The 22957-nt window shown below is 51.2% G+C and overlaps 1 protein-coding gene across 1 annotated transcript in view; it reads left to right on the top strand.

Annotated features, from left to right (window-relative positions):
- Positions 1 to 2186: 2186 nt before the first annotated feature.
- RIMS4 (regulating synaptic membrane exocytosis 4) overlaps positions 2187 to 22957 on the top strand; it is a 60021-nt gene continuing 39250 nt past the window's right edge. The window contains exon 1 of the mRNA XM_057528331.1: positions 2187 to 2374. Within this exon, the coding sequence (XP_057384314.1) occupies positions 2278 to 2374 (97 nt within the window). The 5' untranslated portion in view covers positions 2187 to 2277. The remainder of the gene's footprint in view (positions 2375 to 22957) is intronic.

The following is a 22957-nucleotide window of genomic DNA, read 5'->3' as shown; positions in this document are numbered from 1 at the left end:
TGCACTATAAAGTACATATACATATATATCTTGTAAATGATATATACATGATATGTCATATATGTCTCTTATAAGTGTCAAGCTATATATATATATGTATGTATGTATATTTTCATGTAGACTTAATCTAATCACATGAGCACTTTAAAAGCAGAGAGTTTTCTCAGTCCAGTAAGCAGAAGGGAAGTTAGAGGGATTCTAAGGATGAGAAGTGTCTGACATCCTAATAATGACCTCGAAGATGGAGGAGGCCATGTGCAAGGACCAGAGAGCCGCTTCTAGGAACTGAGAGTGACTTCCGGCCAATGGCCAGAAAGGAAATAGGGGCCTCAATCCTACAGCCACAAGGAACTGAATACTGCCAACAACCTGAATGAGCTTGGAATCTGGCCGATATCTCGTGAGGCCCTAAGCAAAGAACCCAGTTGAGCCTGTTCAGACTTCTGACCTAGAGAATGGTAAACTAATAAATGTTTTTTTTTTTAAGCCTCTTTGTTACACAACAGCTGAAAGCTAACACACGTGTTATCTTACTTAATCCTCACAACCATCCAAAAGGGAGGGTTTGCATCCCCCTTGTACAGATGAGGAAACTGGCAGATGAGGTAAAGGACTTTGCCTTAGACCACATGCAAGGATAGCGCCACAGTCTGGATCAAAACTCTGTGCTCTTGCCATCTCAGCAGGCTGCTTCAGGAAGCAGATGTGGAAGCAGCTGGGAGAAATTAGACATCTGGGCCTGACTAGGTGGGGACCGAGGTCTTGGGTCAAGGCCAGGGAATGGAGTGCGGGTTTCCGATTGTGATTGTGTTCACCTACGGGGCTCTGCATGTCTGAGCCTGTGTGTGTGTGTGTGTGTGTGTGTGTGTGTGTGTGTGTGTGTGTGAGTCCCTGGGGGTTTATATGTGGGAGTGTCTGGGTGAATGTGTGAGTCTGGTGGAGTGTATCTGTGTCCCTGTATGAGTCTCAGGGTGTCTGTGCATCAGAATGTATCCATCACCAGGAATGACTAAGTCTCTGGGGCTGTGTCTGCGTGTGAACCTGTGTGTGCCCACTGAGGTGTGTCTGAGTGTCTCTCTTTGAGGGTCTGGGTCTGAGGGTGACTGTGTGTGAGTCTGACAGGATTTGTCAGGGTATTTCTGGGTGTATGTGAATGGGTGCTGAGGGGGGGTCAACGTTAGGAGGGGCACTGGTGTCTCTGTGTGCAGGTCTGAGAGTGTATCACTGAGTATGAGTGTCTGTGTGTGAATTCTGTGAGGAGTGTGGGTTCACGAGGGTATGTGTGCCCACCTGAACTTCTCTGTGGGTTCGTGTGGGCTCTGAGGGTCTCCCTGTGTGGTTAAGGGTGTCCCTGTTTGTCGCTCTGAGTGTGTCTGCAGGTCTCTGGTTGTGAGTCTGTGTGTGTCTGTGGATGTACCTACCTGTGTGGGTCTCGGATGTCTGGAGTCTAAGGGGGTCTGTGGATTGGTTACCCCAAGGGTCTCTATGAGTGAGTGAGTCTGGGTGGATCTCTCTGGGTGTGTAAGAGTCTGAGGGTGTCCGTGGTGTACATTGTAGAGTGAATGCCCTCTTGTGGGTGCCTGTTTGTACTCCTCTGCGGGTTCATGTGTGAATCTGAGGATCTCGAGTGCCGGTCACTGTAACTGTGTCGCTTTCCAGCGCGTCTGTGTCCCGGGTGGAGGCCGGTCTCAGTCGGGGACTGGACGCCTGGATCCGGGGCGAGTATGGGGGCTGAGTGTGGGGGAGGGGACAACGTGGGGGGCGCGGCCCCTGGACTGGGAGCTCAGTAGCCCTGCGCGCTCCGCCCTTGGGGCGCGCACACCTGGCGGCCTGGGCGGCGAGCAGGGGCCCCGCCCGCGCCCTCCGGCTCCCACGCCCCGCGCACGGCGCCCCCTCCCTCGGGCGGTGCCGATTGGCTGCGGCGGCGGCTCGAGCCCGCCCCTCGCGTCCGGCGAGGGGCGCCGCGGGCCAGAGCGAGCTGCGCCGCCACAGCTGCCGCCGCCGCCGCCGCTGCCGCTGCCGCCGCCACCGCTGCCCCCGCCGCCACCGCCGTCACAGCCGCCGCCGGGAGAACAGCGCGCCTCGGGTCCGCGGGCCGCCAGCTCCCGGCCCGCCCTCCGGCCCTGCCGCGCCCGCCAGCCCCGCCGCGGAGCCCCGGCCCGGCCTCGGGCCGCCGCCACCACGCCGCGCGCCGTACTCCGCGTCAAGAATGGGGCGGCCAAGCTGCCCAAGCCGGCCGCCGCCGCCGCGGCCGAGGCGCCCGGCGCCGGTGCGGGCATGGAACGCTCGCAGAGCCGCCTCAGTCTGTCCGCCTCCTTCGAGGCGCTCGCCATCTACTTCCCGTGCATGAACTCCTTCGACGACGAGGACGCGGGTAAGCGCGTGGCCCGCCCCCGATCCACGGGGGGCGTCCCGGGAGCCAGATCCCGAGGCCCCCTCCCCGACCCGGTGCGCCCTAAGAGGTGGCCACTCTTTCCTCCCCACCCCCAATCCCAAGCACGCTCGGGGATGCGCCCCCGGGGTCTTCTTTCCCACCCACGGGACCTCAGATCTCTAGGATGTGGGGTCTCCTCGCCTCCCGCCGCCCCCAGGGACCCCTAGATCATCTGCATTCACCCCTTTTCCGCAAGTGGGCCCTTTGGGTCGCCTGGACTTAGCTCTCCCTACTCACCTGCGCCTACTGAATGCTCCCGGTCTTGTCCCTGGATCCGACCCGCCACCCTCCCCGAGCTTCCTGTATGTGCCCACTCCTCAAACCCCGGGGCTTTGGCCACCTCACCCCCGGGGCTCCGACGCGCCCCCCGCCATTGGAGGTGGCGCGCAACCTTACCGCTCCATCTTTGTCTTGGCTGCATCCAGAGACTCCCTGCCCAAGACCCCCGCCCTGCGCCCAAGGCCTTGAGCGCCCCTGTTTGTCTCTCCTCTTCCCCCAGTCCTTTAAGGACTGGGGCGGACCGCGAGGGAACCGGTCGGGTGACGGCCTTTCCTCTCGGTTCTTCCCGGCGGTTCCCCGAGGGAGGCGTAGGGCGGCACCGACTCTACACCTGCGCGCCCTCCGGAGTGTGCCCCTGACCCCGGGTGCTCTTGTGCCTGGAGTAGCCCTTCTAGGTGGGCTGAACCGGGCCACCATACAACGGCCCGAACCTCAGGCTCCCAGGCCTGCGCGCAACCCCAGCCAGAGCCCAAGGGGCGGGGAAATGTAGGGAAAACAGCTCTTGGGGGCCCTGGGACCAGGCAGAGGAAACAGAAGGGCTTCAGATCTGGTTCTGCGGTGAGGAAGCGAAGCCACCAACAGGTGGGGTACCTAGAGGGCTTGGGTGAGAGTTCCCCAAAGAGTGCCAGATTGGGAGTTGGAATGAGGTTCCAGTCTTGCTTCTCTCCGTATTAGCCATGACCTTGAGCAAGTCATGCCACCCCTAGCCTCCATATCGCGATCTGTAAAATGGGATGACAGTACCTCAGACATAAAGGTAAAGTTAAAAGTGTTTTGTAAGCTGAAAATCTGAGAGTATTTTAATTCAATGAGGGGATGAAAGGGAAAGGGGTGTGTGTGGTGGGGAGGAGCAAAATGGTTTCATGGACACTTTTGAGAACTTGATGAAAATATGGACGAGTTCTCCAAAAAATACACATAGGCACCATCCAAAAATTTTTGTCCACAGTTTTAGGGAGTTCATGGGCCCTGCTTAAGACTCTCTGCCTGCAGGGACCCTTATCTGGTCAGCCCGTTATCTGATAAGCCTTGGATGGAACGGTGGGTGATGGGTGCTCATGTCTTTCTGCTGGAGCAGGAGGCAGGTGGGGAGAAAGGGAGAAGGTTCTCCAGAAGAAAGTGTTGGCTGAGTGAATGAATGGGGCTATGTGAGGCTGACCCCTGACAGACCGGTCTTGCTGTTGACCTGGAGATGGGGATGGAGTAAAGATGGTTACTGCAGAGCCATTTTACAGAATCACCATTTTACAGAAAAAATAACTGAGGTTCAGAGGCTTAACTTCCCCCGTGATGCAGCTGAGGGAGGTTGTACTATTATTCTGGACAAGGCAAGGTGAGGAGGGGTGGAGGGGCTCTCCTAACCCAGTGGCCTCCTCTGGCGCAAAATCCGGGAGAGGAAGTCTGGCTAGCATGGGGGCTTGGGGAGGGAGCCCCACCTGCCTCGGTGAGCTGGCTCCCCCACCCCTCACTTGACGTTCAAGGACGCTCCTGAAGTTCCAACAGGCCACTTGGGCCTCAAGAGGCAAGGTGCATCAGTGGCAGGGCCAGCTGGGTTTTTCTTCAAAGTCATGCTCCATGTCATGGTTCAGATGCCTTGGTTATTATTGTTGGTTGCTGGTGACTTGCTCTGGTTTCATGTAAGTCAGAATAGATAACTTCATGGAATATTAGAGATTTTTAAAGGTCCCTATTTTTTTTTTCCAGCGGGTTTCTTCGAATTCTTAAGTTTTTCACTTGGAGCACCTAGAAATCATCTTGTCCAACCCTTTTTCGCCCCCAAATTGGTGTGTGTGTGTATTTGTGTGAATGTATGCATGTGTGTGAGATTGAAGCCCCAGTGTGTGTGTGTGTGTGTGTGTAACCCAAGGTCACCCAGTGAGGCAGGCACACAGCCAAGACAAAAATCAGGTTTCTGGTTCTCTTTCCAGTAAAACACTAGCCTTCTCTCTGAAAGAGGATTTTTTAAAAAGTCAAATCTCACTGTGTAGAAAATGGTTCCCAGGTGAAGAGGTCCCAGGGAGCGGCTGATAGCCGATTTTTGGTTTGGGCATCTCATGCTCACTGCTCATCTTAAGGGATGCTTCGAGTTTGGGAGGGGGAGGGAGAAAGTGAAGTTTCGTTTCGGGAAAGCTAATGAGTGTCTGGTGAAAATCGGAAGTAGGGAACGTTGTCTTGGTGCTTAATTTCTCTTGTTCTTCTCAAAGTCATTAATTTTCTCCTAAAAAAAAAAGCCCCTTGGATTTATTCTTTTAGAACGGCATCACCCTGAACTAATTTCGAAAAGCAGTTTGAATATCTCTCAGATACTGGACAGAGACTGCTCCAGTTGCAGGGCTGTCAGGATTGGCTTTGCTTTACCTTTCTCTTCTTTGCTCCCTCCCCTCACCAGTTTCGTGCCCCTCTGTCCCCGATGACTCAGAAGTGTCCCTGATGGGCCTCTGGCTCATCTGGGTGCCTCCCCTTTGTTGCTGCTTCTGACACCTGTCCAATGCACCTTTTTCATCAACCGGATTGACTCAGAGCCATCTTCAGGGCTTACATGCCACCCTTCAGCTGGTTTCCTGAGAAACTGTATGAGGAGGAGACTTTCATTAGCCTTAACTGGGCCAGAACACTTTCCTGCCTTGGGCTTGGGAGCCTTGGACATTTTGTCAGCAAAGGAAGCTGCCCCTTCCACCCCTTTCTAGCCGCCCTGCGGTTCAGGATGCTGGTCATTGCAGATTCCTAGAATTCCTCCCAAGGAGCATCTTCCATCGTGCACTCTGAACCCATTACTTACACTGCTTTTGCCCCTTTTCACAAAGATGCTGAGGCTTTAGAGAGGCATGCTCTTGGGAGGCATTTTTTGTGTCTGTGTCTTCATGGCTCAGCCTTGCTGGTACTGGCTTTATAATTGAGGAGGGGTGGGGCAGGGAGGAGTTAGACACGTGACCTCTGCTTTTTCACATCTATATTGTTGGTTGCTGGTGACTTGGAGGAAGAAAATAATAGCATGGACCACAGAGGGTCAACATATTTTAAGTGATTACCTTTCTCTAAGTATCCTCCTAGGCACTTTCAATATTGTTTTCTTTCCTCACAGCAATTCTATAAAATTAACATTTAACATTCCTCATTTTCAGATGAGAAAACTGAGGCACAGAGAGAATATTCATTCAAGGTCACTGAGCCGGGAAATGAGGGTGGTAGGATTTGAACTTGAGCAGTCTGACTCAGGCATCTATGCTGTTGATTATTATGCTGTTTGTGCTACGAAAAGGGCTTAGTACAGTACCTGGCACTAGATAGGCTCTCAGTACCTGTTAGCTCTTATCTTTCTTATTACCAAGTAAGACTTACTTCTGAGCATGACTGTAAAAAAGAATCTGTGGGTTTGAGGAGGGGGGGGTAGCCTGGTTCTCAAAATGTTAGCTTTTATGATTTTAATAAGCTAATTTTATTGCACTGTTACAGCTATTAAGGCAGAGTTGGGCCCTTCTTCTTGGAGGGGGTTTAAAGATGGGATTTGGGGGACTTGCATGTGGAACAAGAGGGTGGGCAGCACCTAGCTCCCCATTTCCCTGTTCTCTTTAACAGTTAATTTTCATTACATCTACAGTCCCAGCCCTGCCACTCTGCCTTGGGGCACAGCTGGGGAGCAAGAGTGTCTTCAGTATCCAGCAAATGCCAAAGGGCGTTGCTAATATCAGGGTCTGGAATTGAGGATGGTGTCCCTGAGTCTGACCAAGTGGTTTTGGCGTCCAGTTCTCCCCCACCCGCCCGGGAGAGGGGCGGAGAAGCTGGAGCAGCCAGCTCCGATTTGCCCATAGGATGCTTCGATCCAGCGCAAGGAGGAAGTTGCCATGGCAACACGGGCCGGCTACCGGTCCCTCTCCTAGCAGTTCGGGCCACATTTCTGGGCTGGAAAGCCCTTCGTGGTACTGCCTTCTTCCACTCAGACCAAATCTGGTGGGTGGGGTGGCTTGGTGGATGGGTCCCACAAACTAGTGCTGAAGCCCACTCCCCTTGTTTTTGGACGGAGGGGAAATGGAGGGGGCTGTCTGAGTTACTTCTCCTGGCTCGTGGGGTGGAGATACTCCTGTCTTGCCAGACAGATCTCAACAGGGGTAATGAGAGCTCCAAATCCTGCCCCCACCCCAGGCACCTGGAATGACCCAGCTGGAATCCACCCTCCCTTCCCCAATTTACTCCTTTTGGCAAGGTTTTCTTTCCCAGACCAAGTGGTAACTTTTGTCCTTGAAATTTGACCTGCGCTTTTTCTGGGAAACAAAATGTCCTGCTGTCCCATCCCTTCCCACTGAGATGGTGGGAACAGAGTACTTCAGCCCTAAAGGGGGGCTGGGGCTGGGTGGATAAGGGGGAGTGGTGAGGGGGGAGGCTTTAAAATACCCTTTAGGATCAGGGCCACTTGAGGGTGTGAGGTGGAGGTTTTGAAGCCTCCATTCCCACCCTTGTCCCTAGGGCAGGCCACTTCCTGTCCCCCCTCTGCCCCTTTCCCTAATTTACCACCAAGCACTGTAATCTCTTTTATGGGCTGGGAATTGGGCAGAACTCTTCTAGTTTTAGATAACTGAGGCATAGTAAAGAATCGAACCAATTGTTCCCATCATTCAAGTTGTGGGTGTGTGAGAGTGTGGACCCAAACTACTTTATCTTAAATTACTCTGAAAGAAGTATTTCAGAAAAACTGGGTGATGGGGAGTCATCCCTTCCCCCATTACACAGATCACTGGCCTATGGATCTGCTCTGATGCAGTTCGAGCTCTTTCCTAAAATTCTCTCTTTCTCTGGTACCCTCTCTTCCTTGTCCCCAAGCTGCCAGACTCATGGCTTCAGCTTCCTTGGCTTTTGCAGCTGCCAGAGGCCCACCTGGTTCTGTTTGGTGGGAAGGGGAAAGGAGGGGCCCATTCCCCTTGTCTCCCTTTGAGAACTAGGCTCTGCCTTCCTCCCCACCCATCTCCATCCCAGAGGCCGAGCCTGTTCTAACTAACTGAAGGCAGAGTGAGGGCAGGGCCGAGGTGCGGAGGAGAGCAGACTGCAAGCCAGCTGACCCTCTCTCCCATCTCAGGGGCTTTCTTTTCCTCTGCCTCTTCTGACATCTCTTCATTGTGGCCTTAACAACCATCGCTTCAGCATTTCTTTTAAGAATTGTTGGAAAGGCACCAGTTTTGGAGGATGTGCTCAGAAGGGTGCAGACATCTCCCCCGCTGTAATCTGTGTACCGCCCCCCCCCCACGATGTTTTCCGGTCAAGCCCACTGTCTTACTGTCAGAGCTCCAATTCCCAACCCCACACCCAGTCCCCTGGAATGACCGACTGGAATTCTCTCCTTCTCCCACCCAGTTTACTCCATGGGGCTTAGATTTGACTCCACTTTGGTGCTAGGGCCTCAGGCAAGTCCTGGGTCTCAGTTTCCCCATCTTGAAAAAGGGGTTAATTATCCTTGTCTGAGCATCTCTTGGGGTTGTAAAAATAAAATGATCAAGAGGCTTGCTTGGCTGTGCTCAGTGCTTTCCATAATCTTACTGAATCTTTTAACAGCCAAAAGGGGCAGCAGCTGTTGCCGATGTACCCATTTTGCAGATGAGGAAAAGCCAGGCAGCTTGGTGTAGTTTAGTGACTTTTTTGGGTTTCATGGTGGTGATACAAACCCAGGCGTGTTTGACTCCAGAGACCACCCTCTGCCTCTTGGCCTGAAATGAGATTCCTGGTGGGAACGGGCAGTGTAAGCCCCAGGGGCTGTGCTTGGGCTGTCAAAACAGCCACTGACAAAGGCCAGGGTGTGAGGGCCTGTTCACATTCAGATGCATCCTTCCAGGGTCTGCCGTCCCACTGCATTCCACCCCAGCCCACTGGAGTGCCTTCCTGGCCATCAGTTCAGGATGATCCCCATCAGAGGGCTGCCTGGCCTCCTTGGAAGAATCCAGTTGTCTGCCCTGGCCCTGGGGGCTGAGCCATCACCTGCCTCTCCAGACCGATGTAGGCCAATGCTGGATTATATTTAACGCTGTGCTATTTCCACTTGACAGCTCCAGAGAGCCATCCCCCCTCCCCTTTTCTCCTTCCTCCCCCCTCCCCTTCTGATTCACTCGGAAACTGACAAGGCTGATGTCAGCGCCTTATTCTTAGCCCCCGTAATTGTAACTGCATTTAGCAGTGCGCACTTCATTAACAGTTTCTGCGACGGGGGAGTGAGATGACTGCATGGCTGGGCAGGGACACGGGTGGGGGTGGGGAGGGGGCAGCTGCTGCAGGGACCCTGGCCAGCTGCCTCTTCTGAATGGACCAGCTGGGCAGGTTCCAGGCCTGGCTTTCCAAGACTAGCAGTCTTGGAAGGCCCCTTGGAGAGCATCTAGTCCACTCTCCTCATTAGGCAGGGAGGGAAACTGAGGCTCAGGGAGGCAAAGCAGCTTGCCAAGGTCACGTGTTAAGGATCCAGGGCTCTGGCCTTTGAGTCTAGGTTTTCTTCTTTGGTATTATTCATTCAGCTAATATTTAATTAGCTGCTCAGTGCCAAACAGCATTCTAGGTGCTGGGGCTATGTCGGGGGAACAAGGCAGACACAGTTTCTGCACTCACGGAGTTATGCTCTGAGGTGAAGGAGACAGACAATAAGCAGGAAAGCAGTTAAACAAATAATTTCAGATTGTATTAAGTGAAATGAAAATAAGACAGGTTGATGGGATAGGAGATAACATTAAGTAAGATAGTCAGGAAAGGCTCACTGAGGAGGTGACATTTGAGTTGTGACCTAAATGACAGAGCCAGTAATGGGAATATGAGCGGATAGAGGGATCTAGGCAGAGGCAACAGCTGGTGCAAAGGCCCTGAGGTCAGCGTGAGATTGGGTGTTTAGGGAAGAGAAAGCAGACCAGCGTGGTTAGGCTGCATGAGGAGAAACTGAGGTCAGAGAAGTAAGCTGGGGGCAGATCACTCAGCCTGGTAGACAACGATAAGGAGTATCAGGTGGGGAAACTGAAGTTCAGATTGGGAATGGAAAGGACCCCCAGCTGGGTAAAGACAGAGAGAGGCCGAGAACTCCCGAATCCCTGCCTTTTTAGTCCCTTAGACACAGGTGGCTGTGCCTTTAAGTGCATCACTTGGCTTCCTTTCACATTGTAGCTGGTAGTGTGGAGTCTGATAAGGGCTTTTTCTGCCCTCCCTGCCTGCCCCTCTCTCCTCCTCGACTCTCACCCAACCCAGCTGTATAGCTTCTCAGGGTGACGTAGCTGTGAAACTCTGGGGAGCTTTTGTGGTGGGACAGAACGAACGTGGCTTTGGAATCCAAGACACCTGAATTTTTATCCTGCCTCTGCTGCTTCTAAATTGTGTGACCTTGGGCAAGTGGCTTCAACTCTCCGGGGCTCAATTTCCTCATCTGTAAAAGGGGGGCATAATAATAGCAAGTTCTTCAAAGGGTTATTGTGAGTGATAAATTGATATAATGCACAAAATACACCTACCCCAGAGCCAGGCATGTGGAACTAAGATTTCCTCAGTTATAAGGACTAATGAGATCATGGGTTTAATGCTGGGCACGTAGTAGATGCTCAGTTAGAGGTTACTGCTGCAATTGGTTGTTACTGTTGGTTTTAACGGGTCAGAATCATCGAGGGGGCTTGTTAAAACGTAAATTGCTGGGCCTCACCCCAGAGTTTCTCATTCAATCTGGGGCGGGGCCTGAAAATCTCATTTCTTTTTTTTTCCCAAATATTTATTTATTTATTTGGTTGCACCAAGTCTTAGTTGTGGCTCACTGGCTCCTTAGTTGCAAGCACATGGCCTCCTTAGTTGTGGCATGTGAACTCTTAGTTGCAGCATGCGTGTGGGATCTAGTTCCCTGACCAGGGATTGAACCCGGGCCCCCTGCGTTGGGAGCACGGAGTCCTATCCACTGTGCCACCAGGGAGGTCCCCTGAAAATCTCATTTCTAACAAGTTCCCAGGTGATGCTGATACTGGTCCAGGGAGCCTACTTTGAGAATCACTGGGTTAGAGAAAAAGCTGGAGAGAAATGAAGGGTTCTTCTCAACTTAGGATGTCTCCTGGCTACCTGTGTCTTAGATGCTGGGGACATTGGGTACCAAATTCAGGACCTGAGTTTAGTCTTCAGGCACTTATGTTTCCATCACATGGTCTCGGATCAAATGAGCCTCAGCTGCTGCCCTGCTTTGCACTGGGTTTAATGTGAAGGACCCCATCAATCCTTTTGGAAGTCATCTGTATTAATGATAGATGAGTCGACATGAATAACACATCAGACCATAATATCCTTTTGTGGAATATTGAGGGGCTCAGGTCTAGCACCTTTTACAGAAGGGAACAGGACGTGGTCCCTTTCCTGCATTGGGGAAAGGCAGGACTATGTGTTAAAACCAGGAGGTTCATTTGAGGACAGGTCTCTACTGGGAAGAAGTAAATCAAAGGGACCATCAATGTTAAGGGGCAAAATGCTGGGAAATGCTACTAAGAGACTTTACTGAGTCAGTTTATTTAGATGATTCTAAGAAAGGGGTCGCTGGTAATTTTCTAGGGAAGGTTGAGATTTTGCTTAGATTGGAGGTGTGGGGGACAAACCATATGATGTGATAAGATTCCCATCCAGTCCTTTAAAACTCAGAGTCTGAAGATACAGGCATTTACAGATACATTCCCGGTGGGACTTATCCTCAACTGATGGGAAACACTTCTCCAAGAGGGTTGGCTCAGGATAGCAAAAGAGCACAGACTTTGGAGGCCCCCAAACCTGGGTTGAATCTCTGCCACCTACTAGCTGTGTCTCTTGATTATGATACGTAACTATTCTGGGCCTCAGCCTCGTGCTTTGTAAAATAGAGTGAATAACTCTACCCTGTGAGAATTAGAGATAATGCATGTGAGAGGCATAGAAGGCATCCAGGACATGGCAGCGCTGCCTTTCCTGCTATTGTAGGCTTCCTGGGTGCAGGAAGTGTGGGATGGTGGGAGCGCATTGCCTGCGTTTGGGACTCCTGGCTCGGGTCTGGACAGCTGGTGCTTACTCTGTGCCCAGTGGGGCCTGAGAGGCTGCATTAGGAGTCAGGAGAAGAGGTCTCCGTTCAGCCGCCAAAATCTCAGCATCTCCTCCGGCCGCTTCCCTTTGTCTTTTGGGCCTCAGGATCCCCATTTACACAGTGAGGTGTCTAGTGGGCTTGGTTTAGATACAACCAGAGTCTCCCAGAAAACAGGGGACACTTGTCCAGGCCCCCATCTCCTCCTTTGGATTTCTCCCCCACTTCTCTGCCTCTATGGTCATTTTCATCCCCAGAGCATCCCCTCCTGCCAAAGTTTCTAGCTGATCCTTGGCTGATTGGTCATTGAATACTTTTTAAAAGAATAAGTATTATTTGGATTAAGTAATATATGCAGTTGGTACAACATTTTAGAAGCATGAAAAATATCCAATTAAAAGGGCCCCAGGCACCTCCGTCTTCTGGGTCTCCTGTCCCCTCCCCAGGACAAACACTGTTTCTAGCTCTCACAACCCTTTATGCTGCTGTTACTGACAGTAACATGTTATGTGGTGAAAAGCCAAACAGCACAAAGGACACCCAAGAAAACATCAGTCTCCCTCACACCTCAGCCACCTAGTCCCACTCCCACAAACCACCAGTACGGTCTTTCAGGCTACCAGTTTTTTCTTTATTTTCCAGTTAGCAAATTCTTATTAAGCACTTACGGTGGTGCCCAGTCCTGTGAGGATTCAAGAGTAGTCAGATTATACCAGGCAGTATAGCACAGTGGTGGTTATGATACACACTCCACAGCTAGATGGCCTGGGTTTGAATCCTGGCTTTGCCACTCATTGGCTGTGTGACCTTGAGCAAGTGACTTAACTTCTCTGAGCCTCAGTCTCCTCAACTGCTAAATGGGCCCATAATAGCCCCTCCCTGCCTTGAAGGTGTCAGGAGGATTAAATGAGTAAGTATTTGTGACATGCTTTGTAGAGAGCCCAATACAGTAGAAGTGTGATAAGAGTATTATCTATTACTGTCTCAGAGCCCTTAAGCCAGAAGTCTCTCTGAAGTCCTCTGGCATCTTTAGTGGAGGCCCAGAGAGGGATCTCATGGTTTGCTCAAAGCCTCACAGCAGGTCTCTGGTAAAACCAGGAGCAGAACTGATGTTTCTGGACTCCCAGTCAGGGCCTCTTCCTCTCCCAGGTGACCCAAGTGGCTACTTTGCACCCTATTGGCACCTGAGGCTTCAAGTCCATACCCTGCATTTCCAGTACTTGGTGTCCCTGAGAAATGCCGCTTGGAGTCGCCTTGGGAGTGTGTGGGAGGATATGTCACTAATTGGGGCCTGTAATGGAAATTAATTAGTTCCTCAGCAAATGTCGAGAAACATCTCTCATCTGCCTGGGTCCAACACCAAGACTGGACCAGGTGCCTTGGGGGCCCACCCAGACCCAGGCCAACCCACCCCCGAACCATCTGGCCCCTGGAAGCTGCAGCCACTTCTGTCTAGCTTCTGTTGGGTATGCTGGGTCCCGGGAGAGGGACCCCCAAACTGGGAAGCCTGGCCCTGATGGGAATCGGGTGGGTGCTAAGAGGGAGGGAGAAATTAACATGTGTAGTATTCTTAGACTCCTCCCAACGGTCTTCAACTTGAAAAGAATATAGAAGATGGGAGAATTCTCTCCTGTTCCCACTGTCTTAGTTTGAGACTTGGATTCTTGTGCAGGTGATATGCTATGCAGTGCTGTCAGGTGAGACCGGGATGCAGGATGGACGGGAAAAGAAGCAGCTAATGATGGGCACTCAGCCACGGGCTAGCCTCAGCCTGACCCATGGGAAGCTCTAGAGGGCGGATGGCGTCACAGAGTTGACTGGCCTTCTGGACTCTGGTATCAGTCAGTCATGGGCTGTGGACAGTCCCCCCGGGGCGGCGGGGGAGCGGAGACATAACTTTTGGGGCAAGGCAGCTCCCATCAGCTAAGAGCAGCTCTCCAAAGAAGGGGCAGCTGTGAGCTGGAATTGCAGAAACTCGCAGCAGCTGTGGGATGGGTGTCCTGCTCGGTAAAGGGGCTCTGGCTGGGCTGGGTCCACCCACCTGCTGTCTGGGAACTTCTGGTGACAGAGTGAGGAGAGCAGGTGTGGCCAGCTCTGTGCTGGGTAGTGCCCACCCCTATTACAGGTCACCCTCTCCATGGTCCCACAAGGTGTGCGTGGTCATTACGTTAGGTGGGGCTGGAGGAATCGAGTGTCCAGATGGACTCCTGGCTTGGCCAAGGTCAAGTTGGTGAAAGGTAGGACAGGGCTGCAAACCCGGGCCTGCCTCCAACACTTGTGGTCTTCCCAGCATTCTGTGCTGCATTTAATCTTTTCATGAATATATGTGTGTATTTTGTGCTTCCTGGTGGGTTTCTGTCCAGGTACCTCTTTTTTTATTTTTTATTTTTAAAATTTATTTATTTTTGGCTGCGTTGGGTCTTCGTTGCTGCACGTGGGCTTTCGCTAGTTGCGGCGAGCGGGGGCTACTCTTCGTTGCGGGGGGCTACTTCTCGTTGCGGTGGCTTCTCGTTGTGGAGCACGGGCTCTAGAGCGCAGGCTCAGTAGTTGTGGTGCACGGGCTTAGTTGCTCCGCGGCATGTGGGATCTTCCTGGACCAGGGCTCGAACCTGTGTCCCCTGCATTGGCAGGCGGATTCTTAACCACTGCGCCACCAGGGAGGTCCCCTAGGTACCTTTGAAAGGTGTCTATCTTGGTTTTCTGTTTTGTACCTTGCAAACATAAAGACCTTTGGGCCTGACAGGTGTGTGCCTATTTGAGCTCACCTGATCCTCATGGAAAATCGGCTTTGTCTCCAGAGAGGTGGGCAGAGGCCCTGACTGACAGGCTCCTTGAGGTGAAAAGTTAAGGGGTAGCTGCTTTGTCATGGAATGAGCCCTGAATTTGTCATTAAGAAAACCTGGATTTGAGACCCCATTTCTGCCCATTTGTCAGATGAGTGACCCTGGGCAGGTCTCTTCAAGCCTTGCTTTCTTCTTTAGGTGAACAAGTCCACAGCTGTAAGCCTCGGGTAGCCTGGCAGGTGTGCTAATGATACTGCATATAGCAAGGACCTGGCAAGGCTTTGACTGGGTTGGGGTGGGGAGTCCAAAACCAGACCTGAGGGACTTCCCTGGCGGTCCAGTGGTCAGGACTCCGTGCTTCCACTGCCAGGGGCCCGGGTTCCATACCTGGTCGGGGAACTAAGATCCTGCAAGCCGCGTGGCGTGGCAAACAACAACAACAGCAACAACAAAACAAAAAAACCGCCAGAGCTGACCTCTGTAGCGTGTGCACGGGAACCGTGTCAGATCAGGGCCCATCTGTGAAATGGGCACAGTGACGCTTGTCTTCCTGTCCTAGCTTGGGCTCCCCACGAAACAAGGATTTGAGTACAAGTATTAGGTTGAACCACAGGAAACTGACATTTTTAGGAGTCAAAACAGTCAAATAGCAGTTGTATGTGGTTCATATGGTTCCCGAAGGTGATGGATGAAGCTCCAGGAGGGGAATGAGAAAGTCATTTGGGGAAACAGTGTGTTATCAGCCAAGTTACCTCGGACTGAGGGCAACCGCGTTGAGTCTTCCTGGGGGCTCTGGGAAACTGTAGAACAGGGCTTGGCAAACTTCTGTAAAGGGCCAGACCCTGGATGTTTTAGTCTTTACGGGTCATAAGGTCACTTTCCCAGCTGCTGGATTACACAGTTGGAGGGCAGCCACAGACAATATATAAATGGATGGGTGGCGCTGTGTTCTAACAAAACTTTATTTACAAAAATAGGCAGTGAGCTGGATTTAGCCCATGGGCCCTAGTTTGCAGACCCCCAGAGTAGAACATGTACCTCCGTTATCCCACCCAGGAGTGAGGGAGCTGGGGTGCTTATACACCAACTCCCATCAGTCACTGGTTGAAGGCCAAGGTTGGGGATGGGGACGGAGTGGGGGCAGGGGGTTGTCTGTTGCCCTTGGCCAAGAGAAACAGGCGCTGGCCGCAGGAGGTCAGGCCAGCGGTCACTGAAATGCTAAAGGGATATGGGACAGGGGATGGCTCTTGCCACCTCAGAGGCCTGACTGTGTGTGGAGAGCGTACCTGAGAGAAAGTGACAGGATGAACAAGAAAATGAGTTTGGGGTAGGGCCAGATGATCTAACTTCGCATTTCTAGCCTTTTCAGCCAGTTGTTACTTCCAGGCAAAAACCGGCTCCTCCAGTCTTTGCAGGCTTGTTCGAGAATTTTCTGCCTCTTGTACCTCTGCTTGGGCAATTTCGTCTTCTGGGATGCCCCCACCTTCCCCCTCAGGGCTCCGATGCCACTTCCTCCAGGAAGCACACCTCTCTTCTCTCAGGTGGAGTTGATTGTTCCTCCTGGGCATTCACATGGCACTCTGAGCTTCTCTTCTCTCTCTCCAGCAGTTGCAAAGTCTGGCTGACGTCACTTTTCACTGCCACACTGAGAGCCCCTCCAGGTCAGGGATTGTGTGATTCTCTGCTGCATCCCACCCAGGGGAGCACTGATTTGGGAAAGGCAGAGCTGAACCTCAAACCTTCCCAGCCTCTCTTCCTACCCCTTCTCCCCTCCCTCTCTCCTTTTCTTCTCCAGTAGCTGCCAATGACCCGAGACAAGCCCAGTCTTTGCCCTCATGGAGTTTACAGTCTGGTGGGAGGGGGTTAGACATTCGACAACCCAAAGGAACAACTAATAATTTGATCATTACTGTGCTTAGTGCCACACAAGTCAAGTGCAGGGTGCCGAGGGAGGCTGGAGCTGTAAGAACTGACCTGGGGGAGAGGAGGGGAGGAGACAGCAAAGCTGAGACTTAAGGGATGAGTGGAGTTGGCCAAATGAAGGCAGGGGAGTGGTGGAGTGAGACAGGATGCCATGACTCTGAGAGCATGGATTTGGGGTCAATTATGGGAGTTGGGGGGTGCAAATCTTGGATTCTCTCAGTCTTTGTGGCTGTCTCCCCTCCCCTCATCTGTCTCTCTTCCTCCTCTCTCTCTCTCATTCTCTCTCTCACACACACACACACATGCATGCACACGGATGGAAATATTGACCATAATTACTTCTGCGGGGCAGAATTATGGGTAGTTTTTGTTTTCTAGTTTGCACTTCTTTGGTATTTTCCAAATTTTCTACAATGGACGAGTCATGGCAAAAATTGAAGTCTTCAGCATCCGGAGACCACACTCCCACTGGTAGTTGTGTGACCTTGACCCCGTTGTTTAATCACTCCTGCTTCTGTCTCTCTCTGTAAGATGAGGACAGGGATGGTTAACACACGGTACCCATCACATTCTGACACTTCACCTCCCTTAACTCATCAGAGCTTCAAAACTACTCTGTGGGGCAGGTACTGTCACTATCCCTGTTTTATAGATGGGGAAACAGGCATGGGGAGGTTAAGTACATTGCTCAAGATCACACAGTAAGAGACAGAAGTAGGATTGAAACCCAGATGTCTGACTCCAGAGTCTGAGCTTACCCACTTGGCTCTACTGCCTGCCTCCCAGGGTCAGGATGATAATCAATAAGAAAACACCACCTGTCAAGCCCTTAGCACAGTGCCTGGCACACAGTTAGTGCTCTATAGATATTAGTTCTTGTTATTATTAGCAGCTGTACAAAGGCCCTGGGGTAGGAAAGGCACATGGTGTTTTGAAGGCACATGTGGTTAGTGAAGCAGCAGGACTGGGTCATACTAGGTCTTTAAAGTCAAGAATCTTGGATCTGAGCTTAAGGACAGTTGAGTTGAACCCTGTTGGGTTTTTAGCAGGGAAGTGACAGCCTCAGATCTGGGGTTTACAAAGACCTCTCTGGTTGTGGATGAGAAGAATGGGGCCAGGAGGTCCAGGGATGGCTCCCTTTGTTATAGTGACTCTTCCCAAATGGGTCGGACTATCCCAGCGTTGACTCCTCAGACCCTGGCAGTGATGGTGTTTTGCTGTCTAGGCTGGCTGTGTGGGCTAGAGCACAAGACACGGAAGTCAGGAGTGTGTCACCAGGCTGGTCTGGTGGTGCGGCGAGGCTGGGAAGTGCCAGTTTGAAGGCAGGAACAAATTACTCTCCTGGAGATGAGGCCGGGCCAGTTCCTGTCATGTTACATTATTAAATTTGTAATCTTCATTCTAATACTTCCCAGCAGTGAATAAGAACCAAATTTAAAATGGTGGCTTTACATTTCTGGAATGAAGCTCTTTGTCAGGAACTCTTGAAACCCATAATTTCTCTCCAGAGGTGAATGTCTACATCCTTTAAAAAAAATTAAAGTAAAAAAATAATAAAACGACTCTTTAGTTAAAGGTTGGGTTTGAAGGTTTGTCTGCAGCCCAACCCTGGCAAGAATTGAGAGTGGGGTCTGTATGTCTCCAGCCCCAGAAAAGGCTCAAAGTAGGACTGGGCCTGCAGATGCCCTGGGCCTCCCAAGATATTTAAACCCCTAAATCTGGGCCTTGCTAGGGAAGAAAAGTGGGAGAAGCCACATGCCCGCCTCACCCTCAAGTCTGTTGATTTGTGGGTTTTTTCTTTTTTATCATTTTTGGCCGCGCTGTGCAGTATGTGGGATTTTAGTTCCCCGAACAGGGATCGAACCTGTGCCCCCTGCAGTGGAAGCGTGGAGTCTTAACCACTGGACCGCCAGGGAAGTCCAGAATCTGTTGATTTGTGAAAGGGTTTGGTAAAAAATTAGACCGCAGTCTTTAGGAGGATTGCCCTGTGTCAGGCTGCGATGAGTTTTCTCATGACCCATTTGGTGGGCGGTAGACCCGGCTGCCGGTGGAACCATGGGCTGTGTCATTCCTGCCTTTACACTTAGCAAGAAGGGCCCTGATCCGGGGTCACCAGCACTACTGGGCTGATCGCCAGCCCTCCTCACTGGGTGAGGAATCTATGGGGCAATGGGGACATGCCCACCTGGACCCCCCTTTCTAGGCCATGTTCCGGGTATGTGGGACCCTGGAATTCCCCATCCAAACGGCCCTCAGTCAGTATCTGGGGTCTGTCCAGACCCCTTCTCTAGGCCCCTCCTCCATCACGGGTGTCCTGATACATGGCCCCAAAGTAGCTGTTTGTGGAGGTGAGAACAGAACACACATGTACAGAGTGGGCCCCTGGATATGCGGGGGTGGGGAGGAAGGGAAGGGATGGGCTACAGTAGAGGGCCTGTATTCAGCTCCTCTCTCCATATTCAGCCATGGAACTCAGAGGATTCTAAATTTGAACCTGTCCTGGCCTTCAAGGTCATTATGAAGGCATATTTGTCAGAATGGAAGGATAGAACATGTTTTATGTAAGAGCCTGATTTATAACTTTTAGACATTTAGAATAAGTATGACGGCCTCCATTGTACTTTTGCCCTGGGCCCTCCACTGTTGGGTGGGGACTTTGCATCATCCTTTGAGAGTGAGAGCCGCCCAGGGATGGCTCTTCCCCTCGTGGTCCCACATGTGGGCTCCGGTGCACACACATGGCTCGTATGGCATGTTTGTGCTAGTCTCACCCCCACCGCAGGTGATTGAATTTAAATGGTACCTCCTGTAAAAGGATGAATTAGAAAAAGGCCCATGGGGTATACCGCCTGGCCAGTGAAAACAGGCTATGTTTCCACCCACCTCAGTTGGGCACCTTTGTGCAGGTAGCAACCTGTGCAGTAGTTCACAGGGTCCCCTGGACCTGAACCAGAGAGGGGCCCTGAGCAAGACCGCCAGGGAAAGTGCTGACACTCTGGGGTCCCAAGATAATCATTAAAGTCATTTTACATTTTCAATAATCATCCTTATCATGACAGCAAATGTTTATTTTGTGTTTCTCACATGCCGGGTACTCTGAGCACGTCAGAATACAAAGAGGGTACAACTGTCATGCCCATTGCACACATTAGGAAACTGAGGCTCAGAGAAGAGACGCTCGTCTTTGGCTCAGGGTCATTCAACAGTAAGGTCAAATGCAGGTCTGCCTGAGCCCATGAATCTATGGGCCTGACCACTGCTCTGCACTGCCCTTTCTCATTTTAAAGTGTTATTTATGCAGTCAGCGTATTTACTGACCCCCTACTCCAATGTGCTGGATGCTGAGGTAGGTGCGGAGTAAGACGGGGGCCTCCCGCAGCCAAGGAGGAGAGACAAGTAGAGCAGATAACTGGGTGACCCCATTGAGCCGGGGGTGCTGAGTACAGCCTTGAAGGGTGAGAAGCTGTTTACGAGGCTGGAGTGGAGTGGGGGAGGGAGGTGCTTCAGGCCACTGGGCGTTCTGTGTGGTCAAGGAGGAGTGTCCGGAGGTTTATTGATGCCTTGTGGGTAGGTGCATTAAGAGATGGGTGTGGGTCTACAAAACAGAAATAAGAGTTACAGATGTAGAAAACAAATTTATGGTTACCAGGGGGTAAGGGGGGGAGGGATAAATTGGAAGATTGGGATTGACATATACATACTACTACATATAAAATAGATAACTAATAAGGACCTACTGCGTAGCATAGGGAACTCTACTCAGTACTCTGTAGTAATGGCCTGTATGGGAAAAGAATCTAAAAAAGAGTGCATATATGTATATGTATAACTGATTCACTTTGCTGTACACCTGAAACGTAACACAACATTGTAAATCAACTATCCTCCAATAAAAATTAAAAAAAAAAAACAGATGGGTGTGGGGAGGAGGTGGGGTCAGGAAAGGGGGGTGGCAGGTTGGGAAAGGCTCTGGAGCTGTGTCCAGGACCTGGCCCTTCTTGAAGACCAGAGCTGTGTCATCCTCTTCAGGCATCTGCTGAGATGAGTGGTACTTACCAGTCTACCCACCAGCACCATCCTTTTCAGAGTCAGAAAGGCGAGATTGCAAGGGGAGTGAAGGGTCCTTTGGTGCATTTCTGGCCGGGTTGGGTTTGGAACTCAGGCCTCTGAGCCCTCCCAGGCTGTATTCTAGTCCCTTCACGAGCCGGGAGAGTGGGAGAGTCACTCCTTATCATTTTAGTTTCTTAAAACAATCTTGTGCTTTCACAAGTTTCAAACGCTTGTACAGTTATTCTAGCTTGCATTTTCTGAGCATACGCCACGTTCCCGGTGCTGTGATCAGATATCATGCGTGTTACCTTGGACAGTCCTCAGAGTGAGCCTCTGAGGGGGGGGTCCTGTTGTTGCTGTTCCCATTTCACAGATGAAGAAATGAAGGACCTCTCCCAAGGTCGCCCACACAGCAAATGGCAGAGCCAGTTTCCTTGAGCCTAACCTCCTCAGGCTATGCTCTGTGTACCCAAACTTCGGGAAAATGCAGAGAAAGCACACAGAAAGAAAATTAAAATGACTCCAATTCTATATAATCCAAGAGCAGAATGTTTAACCACTGGGGCTGTTTCTCTCCAGTTGTGTGTGTCTGTATGTGTGTGTGTACAATGCATGTGTGCAGGAATGCGTGTTTAAACCAAGGCAGGGTCACACTGTGATACTGTTTTGTAAACCAAAGCCACTATTTAAGAATCACCTTAAAAGGACCTTCACGGGCTGGTCTCTACAGGGACACTGATTTCTAGGATCAGGTCTAGAACTGCATCAGACTTGCCAAGGCAGGACCAGGGACAGCACCAGGGAGCTCACTCGAATAGCCACGGTTCATTTTTTCCCCCTGCTTTCCGCTCCTGTTCTTGTAAAATAAAATAAAATAAAATAAATTAAAAAACTGACAGACCTACCCAGGATTTTATTCCATGCCTGGCCCGGCATTTAAATGCAAGAAGCAGAAGGCTTGCGAACTATAAATAGACCCGGCTGCTTCTGAACAGTGGCAGGGAGAATTTGTAGGTCCTGTTTCCTCCGAACCTGGTGACCTGGATTACTTCCTTCCTGCAGCGGTTGCTTTCCTCGCTGTCTCCTCTGCCCATCCTTTGTGGAGCAGAGCACGTCCCTCTCTGCAAATGCTTGGTGACCGTCTACACTGGGCCTCGGTCCTGAGCGAGCCACCACCAGCCCCATCACAGCCTGGGGTAGCAGGGGTGGACACGGACACACATGTGCACAAGTGAAAATCTCGTCATTGGAGAAGCCCAAAGAGGGGTCCCTAGTTCTGGGAGTCAGGAGAGGCTTCCTGGAGGAGGAGATGCTGAAGCTGGAAAAGGAAAAGAGGACGCAGGGAACCCAGGGAAGGGGTGGCCTGGGAGAAGGAGTCTCTGGGGCCGTGGGTGTAATGCTTGGCACAGAGCAAGTTTCTGTGGTTAGTAAGCGATCACACGCTTCTCGAGGGCACATCCTGGGTTCCTTCGGTGGCTCCCGTGGCTTCTAGCATCCAGCAATGCTGAGTACAGAGGCTGCTCAGCATTTCACTAGCCCAGGGATTCTTCACCTGCTCTGCCCACGCTCTTCCATCTGCAACCAGGATCCTGAGCGACTCAATTAAAAACCTCAGCTGGAACCTGGAAATCTACTTTTTCACTAGCTCCCCAGGTGATTCTGATGTTCCACCTCATTTGGGATTCGCGGTGCTGACCCAGGCTCCCATCTGGGGACCATGCCTCAGACCCCCAGTCGACCCCCAGTCCAGTGGGGGTCCACCCTCGGATGACAGTGAAGGGAGCTCATACCCTCTCAGGGCGGTTCCTTCCATTGACAGAGAGCTCGACTGCAGAAAGGCCTTCCCCCCTTGTGCCGAGTCACCGTCACCATTAATCCTAACACAGCAATGCTATGGAAAATCTAATTTGTACAGTCCTTTGTTGTCTACAAAGTACTTATATAATTCGAGAGGCGATAGATTTTAAATTCAGACAGACCTGCATTTAAACCCTGCCCCCTCCTTTTCATGTCCTACCCTGTTGGCTGTGTCCTTAAACGAACGACTTCTCCATGTCTCAGTGCTTATGTCTTAAATGGAGATAATAATAGTACTTACCTCTCAGGTCACTGGGAGAATTGAGTAACATGCATGCTACAGGCTCAGTACAGTAGTAAAGCGCTTACTCCATAATAGTTTATTATTATCATTATTACTGCTATTACTGTTACGTAAATAAAATAACTGTTACGTAAAATATTTACATGGTAAACTCAACATCCAAGAGGTTTTTATTGAGCGCTGAATGTGTACCCTACTATACGTGATGAGCTACATCGTCAGAAAGTTCTCACTAAATGACAGTCATCATTGTCAGTATTATTAGGATGATTTGAGCCTTACAGAGTTGGAGTAGGTGGTAAAATCACCCACCTTTTACGGATAGGAAGAGGAAGCTCAGAGGGTTAATGGGTTTCTAA

The sequence above is a fragment of the Balaenoptera acutorostrata genome, chromosome 15 (genome assembly GCF_949987535.1).
Source record: "Balaenoptera acutorostrata chromosome 15, mBalAcu1.1, whole genome shotgun sequence".
Classification (NCBI taxonomy): domain Eukaryota; kingdom Metazoa; phylum Chordata; class Mammalia; order Artiodactyla; family Balaenopteridae; genus Balaenoptera; species Balaenoptera acutorostrata.
Note: the sequence above shows the minus strand (reverse complement) of the source record. Positions and strands in the feature narration are given on the sequence as shown.